Below are 10,400 nucleotides of genomic sequence, written 5' to 3' on the forward strand. Positions count from 1 at the left end.
TTAAGCCCATACGAAGTGTTTTATTTCTGATTAATCACCGACGTGCTCGACAGCCTCTATAAAAGATTCTATTTGAATGTACATCGATATAAATATATACTTTTTGTTAGTGCATCTCTTACTTTTTGCCCGAAAATATAATTCTTCAATTGGGAACCACCAAATATTCTTGATGCTGTAAGTATAACAGAAAAATGACAAAGTAAAATCGATATATTTCCGAGAAGCTATGGTAAAGATCTGATATAAACTATGTGAGATGTTTCATACCACATACCACACCAATAAATTGTCTTTATACAGATCTTAAACACGTTAAAGGCACACAAAATAGGAAATTCCGAAAATATCGATGCAAAAGGTTCAATGTTTTGATTAAAAACCTGATCTACCGCAACACATCTAATGTCATTACAACGTCACTAATGGCGTGAAAACGCTCATTGCTGTTTGTGACGTGCGCGCTCTAACAATTAGGGTGATTTGGTTGTGGTTTTTGAAATAGTTCTGGCAACATTGGTAAAACGGTGACATGTGTCATCTGCCATATGACATATGATATAGCTTACAAACTATGGCTGCGGCTAGGTGCTAGGAAAGACAGTTTTTCAGCAAATATTCAAGTTTTTCGTTGTGCAAAAGTTTTTTGAAATCGGGTAAGAACGATTTAATAATATATCAAGCTTATTCAGCGAGTGCAGTGATTAGGAATGGCGTCTGAAGAAGAAGTGGAGGAATCTTTCGCCGGTAAGTTTTGTTTTGATTACGTGCATGCTTGAAAAATAGCGTTATTTACCATTAACAAAGAATACCTCATCTGAAACATTCTTTTTATTTGTGATAAGGAGTATTTATTGTGGTCAGTATCCAGTTCTAATATCTGCAAAAAAGTGTAAATTTTACACTGAATACCATGCTTACTTATCTAATTTAGATAATCATGTGGGGAAATGCAGGTGGGTTTCATTATTTTAGTGACAGCGCGGCTAGGGTATGCGGTCCCTTAACAAAATGGAGGCTATGAGACAAAGAATTGGCAGCTTGCAAATAGCCATTTGTATTATTCATAATTGTTGACGATTATTTCGGCATCTACGGTATTTACGTTATTGTGTGTAGGACTCGAAATGACACTTGCTTGACAATGGTCAAGGTTTACCCGATACGATTCCAATCAGAAATGTTCAGTTAATTTGCGTAATTATATTCAGCACCTCAAATCTAATGTCTGCGTCTACGGAGGCTAATATTAGCTGAAAATTGCTAATTTTAATTGTGTAAACATTTAAAAAAATTAGTTTGGGTAAATTATTCAATTATTGGCCAGTTAAGAAAATTTAATTAAAAAAACCATAACGCAATTAAAAATATCCTAGAAGCAAGTTGAGTAGGTTAATTGTACTTGGTATACAAAATTAGAGGTACCATAAATTGCTAAAGGTGCAAAAATGCATAGTTATTGGCCACATTTTAATAGTTGTCAGATAAGGTTTGGACCGTAATTGACCATATGAACTGAAGGGTTACTAATGCTACAAAAATGGAAAAACAGATTTATTTAGGGTCGAGTGAGGTAAAAGTAAATGATTTTGACAAATACATTTATCTTGCAAATTTATCCTCGCTCAAAAAGTAGATAATTATCTTTTTTCGACTTACAGATTTTTTACTATAATTGATCAAGCTGCTTTACATTGTAGTGAGTTGAAGTAAAAGAAACAAAAATTCAATTTTGGAAAATAAATATTTTAAAGAAGTTGCTAATGTTTACATTTATCCAACGACTTTTGGAGTAATCAGAAACATCTAATACTTCTACCATACGAGCCCTAACAACTAAAGGGTGTTCCAATAAGGACGACGGATTTAAATTTTAAATAAAACATAAGTACCTATACAGGGTGGCCATTTTCTGAATCTTTGTATGGGTAACTTCTACATGTTTAAAGATAGAGAATCCGTTAATGGGGCAGAATTCGATTGCCTATTTATTACCGTTTTCAAAATTTAGGTACCCGACTTGGTTCCTGAAATATCCTGAAAAGGCAAGAAATCAACACTTTTTTAATTATCACTTATTACCTGAACTGCTTAACTTAAAAAAAGTTAAATTTGTTTTTGGTAGAACTTTTTGTGTTGAATTCAATAAACTAGCACTCGTTGTCATAGTCAACTTGATTTACGAGATAACAAATAAACTTATGTTTTTTTAAATGGTAATCATAGTTGGCTGTGGGCTTTTTAAAATCCTTATTTTTTGCTGAATTTAACGATATAACTGTTTATATGTTTTTCTCTTTTTGTTGCCGTAAAACTTCAAAAGAAGATAAAAAAATGTGCAGTAGGCTATGGAAACAAGAACTATATTATCACACAAAGCACAAAACAATAATGAATCGTTTAAATTAAATGTTCAAATTGACTTCCGTTTACGTCCAGGCATTTTTTGGCATCTTCACATTCAACTCGTGAGTTGTGTGAATGTGCACTATCATGTTGAAAATATGCCAATTGGCGATACGATTCTAACGGAAAACTATTCAACATGTCTTCAAATTCATTTGGTAAAAAGTGTAAATATCTTTCCATATTTAAATTGTGATTATAAAAGAATGGACCAATAAGTTTATCACTAAAAAAGCCCCAGCAGACATTCACCAAAAAAAAACACATTGATCGCGTCTATTTTCAATTAGATGATGATTTTTATTAGCCCAGTAAACATGTTGTGTCTGTTAATTATTTCATTTTTGTTTTGTGCTTTGTGTGATAATATAGTTCTTGTTTCCATCGCCTACTACACATTTTTATCTTCTTTTGAAGTTTTACGGCAACAAAAGAAGAAAAACATACAAACAGTTATATCGTTAAAGTCAGAAAAAAATAAGAATTTTAAAAGGCCCACAGCCAACTATGATTACCATTTAAAAAAACACAAGTTTATTTTTTATCTCGTAAATCAAGTTGACTATGACAACAAGTGCTAGTTTATTGAATTCAACGGAAAAAGTTCTACCAAAGACAATTTTAACTTTTTCTACTTTAAGCAGTTTACGAATTATATGATAATTAACAAAGTGTTGATTTCATACCTTTTCAGGATATTTCAGGAACCAGGTCGGGTACCTAAATTTCGAAAACGGTAATGAATAGGCAATCGAATTCTGCCCAATTTTCCCCATTTAACGGATTCTCTATCTTTAAAAATGTAGAAGTTACCCATACATTCAGAAAATGGCCACCCTGTATATGTGTGGCATAAGTTTGAAACATTTATTGAAAAATGAAGTACACAGCATGAGGTTATGAATGAAATAAGACATGGGACAAATGACCGCCCGGCTTTGCTGGCACAGACGTGCTCTTTTCATAAAATTGTCAAGGGTCGTTGCGTACTTTGCGGTATTTCAGATATACAGCGTTGAATTTCATCTTTTAAAGATTCAATCGTTGTTGCTTTGCTCACATAAACTTGTGACTTTAAAAAACTGACTCGTGTAGTAATTCAACAGTTTCTTTGGCTGTATGGCATGTTGCACCGTCCTGTTGAAACCACATGATGTTGAGGTCCATATTTTGCAATTTTGGCACAAAAAAGTTAGTTAACATTTCACGATAAACGAACACCACTCACGGTTAATGCTTGACCAACTGCATTTTCGAAGAAAAATGGTCCGATGATGCCTCCAGTCCACATGCACACCAAACAGTGACTCTTTTTGGATGCATCTGTTTCTGAACAATCACTTGTGGATTTTCCGAACCCCAAATCCGACAATTTTGTCGATTAACGAAGCTATCAAGATGAAAATGGGCCTCGTCACGAAAGATGATTTTCGTTGAAAAACTCACCGTCCAATTGTCGTTGTTCCAAAATCCAACCAACAAAGGCTCTGGCTTCTGGCTTTAGCTTTTGAGCCAATTTAACTTTGCGCGCATGAGGCTTTAAATCTTTTGTTGAAATTCGATGCATAGTGGTTGTGGAAACATCAATTTCCTGAGCTCTATGCCGAATTGATGTGGTTGGGCTTTTCTCAACATTTGCACGTTCTGCTGCGATATTTTCAGTCGCGCGATCAGGACGAACGCGCGTTTCTGTTTTCACTTCAGTTTGCTGAAACTTCTTCATTAATTTTCTCACAGTGCTTCAGTTGGAGCATTCCGATGGCCCATAATTGTACGCATTTTACGAACTGTGGCTTTAAAACCGTCGTTCTTATTGGAACACCCTTTATATGTTCAGACGATGTTCAACGAGTGGAAAATAAACCATTTATATGTACTTACTTTAAATATATTTTTTTGTTTCTTCTACTGAAAAATAAATGCATTATCCCTTTACGCCGCGTAAAGGTTTACAAAAGAAAATATTTTTTTATTCTGCTTTTTTCTCTAGCAAATTAGCAAAAATGTAACAAACTTACTGACAAATAAATATTCGGACGCACTTTAATACAACTATTTTAAGGCGAATTTAAATAAGAAGTAACATCACCTTTCGGCTTTTATACGTTTTGCCTTTAAATCCACTAGTCTGGCATTTTTCTGGGGTGAGCGAATTTCAAATTTGCCACCAATCTAGTTTTTTTGCCTTTAATCCCAGAACCTATTTGATGAGGATCGTTACGCAATGATTTCGTCGTTCGATGCCATAAAGTTCAAGTCCGGACTGCTTGAGATCCACCATAAAACTTTGAAATGATGATCTTCAAACGACTTTTAGGTCGTTTAAGCTGTGTGAAAAAGCGCACCATTTTGTTGAAATATGTAATTTTTAATTCCAAAGTATTATTCGGCAGTTGGAGTTAAACTGCTTCATAAAATTTGTTGGTATTTTTCTGCATTTACAGTTCCATCAACAAAATTACATTTGCCAATGCTTTTACTACTCATATCCCCATATAACCTCTTGGAGAAAATTTACTGGGGTTTTTAATTTACCCTGGTCTAAAGCGTACAGTAAAATACGCTTTAGGCAACCGGCGCCCCGTGGGCGGCATGCGGCCCGCCAAAGCACCAATAAAATTTTGGAAAAAAGCAACAAACTTAAGCGTATACGTGCCGAAATGTGGCCGATGCCAAAAATGCGCGCTAACAAGAGCATAGTGGCAAACCTATTTTGGGGAAATCCCCAGCGAATACGACGGCTCGCTTAGCAACTGTAGCGTATAGCATTTTCAATTCTTTCGTTTCGCCAGTTTGCTCAGATAAAGACGGGTACTGTATACTTGTGAGTTTGCTACTGTATGTTCATATGTGCATTATGCACATAAACACGTTCAAATTGACAACCGAATGACCTTACACTACAATAGGTAATCAGAAATACATTTCTACACGCCACTACGACACGAAGCACAAAAGTGAATATGATAAATATGAATCTCAATTGACACAAAATAAAATTGATATTTTACAAAAATTATTAGATGCACGTTCTTAAAAAGAAGAGGAAACGTTAGTTAGAAGAAGTTAGAAACGTTCTTTAAAAATGTAAGGAACAAAGTTCAGCATTGGTCAAAACGTCCTTACATATTTCGAAATTAATTGCTGAACATTTTTTATCATTTACGGATTGAGAGTTCATTAAAAAATGTATTTTGGCAGTTGTTCACGAAATTTGTCTGAAAAAAATTAAAAAATTTAATAACATATTGAAAATATATCAATTAATGTGTTTAATACATTAAAAGAAAAATCTTCACAATTCGTGTATTTTTCTCTAGTACTTGATAAAAGCAACTATTTAACTAGCGCCGCTCAATTGTTGATTTTTATCCGTGCAATAATTGATAAACAATCTCGTGTAACAGAAGAACTTGCTGCATTAAAAAGCTCCCATGGGAATACAAGAGGTAAAGATATGTTTTTGTAACTATTAGATCTTTTCAACATGTACGATCTCAAGTGGAGAAAATAAAAAAATGTGACAACTGACGGTGCAAAGAACATGACGGGTCAGAATACTGGTTTGGTAGACATGATTAATAAAAAATTTAAATAATTAAATATTATACAGCTTCTTCTGCAACTTTGTTGCAGAGGATCCTTGCAAAATTGTTTCTTTCTCAACTTGAAAATAATAATTATTGTCATTTTCCTACTGTGTAATCGTTTTTAACCAAAAACAACAAACAATGTCCTTCGAATATTTTTATTGAGTCACTAAAAGTACTGGATGAAAATTTTTGTCGTCGGTTTCAAGGTTTTTATGCAAAAGAATGGACAATTTAATATTTGAAATTGTAAAAACACCAGACAGTTTACAACTAGAGTTAATTTTGACACACAATGCAATCTAACAATGTATATAAAAATAATTTTGATGCAAATAATTTATTTAAGAAATTTTGCAAAATCAATGATAATGTGACTGGAATTGTATTTTTTTATCTTTTAAGACTTGTAAAATTTTTGTTCTCTGATATTATTGTGTGATATTGATGTGTAAAAATAGTTTTTTTCTATATTTATTTTTAATAATATTTATACGCGTAGAGTAGTGGTGACTTGTACGGCTCGCAGGAAAAAAAATATTTTGAAAATGGGCCGCCGCCCAAAAAAGGTTGCCCAGCCCCGGTTTAGACAGTCTTTATGAAAGGCCTCTGATTTGTTTTGCACAAAGGTCCAAGGCAGCGTAGTCCATAGTTCCACAGATTTACTGTAAACAGTGTGTTTGGCGCCTAATGTATCATATTATGTTATAATACAGGGTGATTCAAAATTGGCGTCATTCCTTTTAAGGGGTGATAGAGGCTCACTTGGGGAGTACGAGAAAGATATTGAAAAAAATTTTTCGAAAATTTGTAGAAGATTTTAACAGTTGAAGATCAAATTTCAACTTTGTTATTAAGCATTATTTAGATCTTTGCTTCAAATTACGAAAATTTTTGATATCAAAAAAGTTCTCCTCTACAATTTTTTGATGAAAAATCACAGCGACAATGATGTTTTCTATCATTAACCGATAGTTACAGGTGGATAACCCTTGTCAATAAAAACAATAATTTGTCAAACTGTGACTTACTTTGAATTTCCTTTCACGAATTTGCGGATATGCGATTAGTTCAAGGGAAATGCTACAGTGAAATGGCAGAAGCTGAAATAACTCACGCCAACAAAGAGCGAGGAGAGTGGTTCCAGGAAAATAATTCAATAGTTCAAATGTTTGGTGTTGTATGGATTATTTATGTAAACACCAAACACCGCAGAATTCGAGGTTATGAGAACAGGTTGACATTTCGAAATATAGACACACTACCGGCATCACAAGTCCACCCGGCATCTAAAGCGAAAACATTTCAAATTCCTTGTCAATACAGGTACAAACATTTTAATTATGGTAATTAATATCTTTTACCTGATATGAAAAGGTGTCCACCTTTATTTATTTTAGAAAAATTACCTCAAAAGTCTAATTTGTTCCATGTTGGGTTGAGTACTTATCGAAAGAACACAATGATGCAAAAACGTTCTTGTTTTAACAAAAATAAACGTATTTTAATAAGTAGTAACGTTATAATCCACTGTATTGAAATTGAAAACGGCAAACACGTGACGACACCTTCCGGTCGCGACTCTCCGCTCAGGATTACCAGGCAACCTGTATACTCTAGGAACCTTGGTACGTACCTGCTAATTTTCAGGCAAGATTGAATTTTTCGTAAAGTACCTCTTCTGTTGGACCAGCAGATCTTTACAAGTACACGACGTTCTCTTTCAGTACATAATACGGGGTCGACCTGAACTTTTACTAGCACAGCAACACTACCAGTTTCCCCGAACTTTTTTTTATAACACAACGAACAATATTTTGGTCATTTGAAATATTCTTCATTGATTTGTCTTTGCTGTATTGAGAAATGTTAGTTTTTCGTAGCTTTTTATATGTTGCAACACCACGCGTCATTTTCTCATGCTTTTATGTGAAAGTATGAAACTTATCCAACTCAAACTAACAGATATTAATCTAAACACTTAGTTTTATAGCAGGTGCATGCGTAATATTGATTTTCCCGGTCAATCAAATACACGTCCGAATATTTATTTGTCATGGATTTTTTAACATTTCTACTATTTTATTTTGTAGTGGCTGATAAATGAGAAAGTAATGTATCATTTTACTGTATGCCTGGGAACTTGTATGGACCGTATTTCTCAACTGCAAAGAAAAAAAAATATTTAAACTAAACATGACTATTCAATTAGAATTTTGGCCGTCGTCCGAACATATAGTTATAGAGCTCGTATTATAAAATAAAAGTTGTAAATGTAAAAACATTTGATATTTGGTTTAATGCCTGTAACATATTAATTTAAGTTCATGTTTACATTTACCCCAAAAGAATTAAAATCATGTTTTGGTTTGGTTTAGATTTTTTATTCAAACATAAAAACTTATAAACTAGAGGTGTGCTAAACGGTTGTTTCTCTGGAACATGTTACAACGTTGCTGTTTCACTTTGGGACTCGGTTTCAAAATGTTTTTTTTATTAAAAATTTGCAATGATGATGATGGTAGAAATAGTGATGATAAATAACGGTTTAGTTTATTTAAAAAATAATTCTTAGCAGTGGCGAACTACAAATAATATATTATTAAGACAAAAACAAAACGTGGGTCATAAGTAACTTAAAGGAAAAGAAATGATCTAATGAATAAAATTGAATGGTTTAAATAAAATATACGTTTTACATTGCGAAAAGGTTTAAAAAGCGCATTTTCATTTAAAATGTTAATTTAAAATTTTTTGCGTATGCTTTTTACTAAGTGTAGCTCTTCGCTCGTTTATGATAGCACCCGCTTTGGAAAATAATCTTGCATGGAACAGAAGTACTAATATACGTGTGATTTTTTGTCAAAATCTTCAAAAATTTATTAATCTTCTTGTCTATCTTTTAACTGAACTTCCTCTAATTGATGGGGCACCACAGTTGTAACAGCATTTGAATTATTTACGCGTGTTATTAAGTCAACAATAACATTAAATCATCCACATTAACAGTAATACTTATAAACTAAAAATCCTGAATTATATTATCCCCGAAGCTAAAAAACATTTCACTGATCCGACCGATTATGGTTTCTGGAGAACTGAACAATAATTCCTATAGACGAAGGTGCTAAACACAATCATCAAGGCATCGCTCAACTAAACATATTTTCCGTTGACAAATGGTTTCTGGAACTGCTGCAAGTGGATAGATGGCTCGACGGTGTCGCATCGGTTCTGTGCTGCTGCGAAGTGCGAATCACTTTTTCGGGTTTATGAGACGGTTCCAAATACAACCGGTTAAATTGGCAATATGTAACTGGGGTTACAGGTTACACGTCTGGAACACTTATTTTAGCGGTTACGTTAAATACCGACCACCCCTATCTCCTTACAACATATTTTTATTTCATTGCCTGATTTTTGCTATTTCGTATATCGCATTTTATATTCATATAACACAGTATTCTTCTTCTTCAGCCCGTTTGAGTCCACTCCTGGACATAGGTCTTTTCCATTTGTATACGTTAAATACCGGCCATCCCGATTCCCCATGCCGTAAATTAATTTATCAAATTTTCATTTTCAGGAGGCGAAGATGAAGCTGCTGAGGAAGCCACGGAGCTAGTCGATAATGACGATGGGTCGGACGAGGGTCCGCCAAAAGGAGGGGTAAGTTCCATAATGGTATGTTATTTGATTCATACTTCTTAATATCTTAGTTTAGAGTAATTGATTATGGTGAAAAGAAGAAGTGCGAGTTTTTGGAAATTATAAATACTGTCATCCAGTAATAAGGTTAATCCTTATTTCTTTAACGAAATGGTAGTTATTGGAATGTCTAGTTCACTGCTTTCCTTGTTAAAAGCGCCTAACCTAATCTCTTTGACTAAGTTTAAATAATTTAAATAATTTTGGGAAATAACTGGGAACTCGCCAAGGAGAAGCCGGAATATACAACCGCAATCTCGCCCAAGATTGAGGAACTGACCGATCAGTTCGATGTTCTGGAACAAACCACCAAGGAGAAGGGTAAACGACTGTTTGACGCTAATCGCGAAGTACTGATTCACCAGACCTGCGACGACATCGACTCATGGATGAACAAACTCGAGAAACAAATCGAAAGCGATGACACGGGGTCGGATTTGGCAAATGATCGAAACGCAAATGGCCGTCAAGGCGCGCCAAGTCGATAAGCTGGAAAAGCAAACTAAACATCTGGAAACAGCCGCACCCGACAAGGACATCAACGAAATCTTGGTGAAAAAGAGCAAAGTGGAGGAGCGCTTCCAGCTCATCAAGCAGCCCTTCATCGGAAGACAGCGACTGCTGGAGAAGAAGAAGGAAGCCCTCCAGTTCCGACGGGATGTCGAGGACGAGCTTCTATGGATAGCCGAAAAAATG

General features: G+C 34.4%; 1 protein-coding gene and 1 long non-coding RNA gene across 6 annotated transcripts in view; one reads left to right on the forward strand and one right to left on the reverse strand.

Annotated features, from left to right (window-relative positions):
- LOC125504540 lies at positions 1 to 521 on the reverse strand. Its single transcript, XR_007281561.1, has 2 exons — positions 123 to 521; positions 1 to 56 (listed from the first exon to the last, which is right to left on the reverse strand). It is a non-coding gene; the product is annotated as an uncharacterized LOC125504540 (long non-coding RNA).
- A 48-nt stretch (positions 522 to 569) lies between these two features.
- Positions 570 to 10,400, forward strand: part of LOC109545057 (chromodomain-helicase-DNA-binding protein Mi-2 homolog) — a 47,063-nt gene continuing 37,232 nt past the window's right edge. For 2 of the 5 annotated variants that reach the window (XM_019915540.2, XM_019915543.2), the window contains exons 1-2: positions 570 to 747; positions 9,583 to 9,680. In XM_019915540.2, coding sequence (XP_019771099.2) covers positions 711 to 747; positions 9,583 to 9,680 — 135 coding nt within the window. In that variant the 5' untranslated portion in view covers positions 570 to 710. Of the gene's footprint in view, positions 748 to 822; positions 957 to 9,582; positions 9,681 to 10,400 lie in introns of those variants that run through there. The other 3 variants (XM_019915541.2, XM_048666683.1, XM_019915542.2) reach the window with 3 other exon arrangements.

This window comes from Dendroctonus ponderosae, unplaced genomic scaffold, assembly GCF_020466585.1.
Source record: "Dendroctonus ponderosae isolate FM_Combo_2020 unplaced genomic scaffold, Dpon_F_20191213v2 Dpon_F_20191213_5, whole genome shotgun sequence".
In the NCBI taxonomy this organism is placed as follows: domain Eukaryota; kingdom Metazoa; phylum Arthropoda; class Insecta; order Coleoptera; family Curculionidae; genus Dendroctonus; species Dendroctonus ponderosae.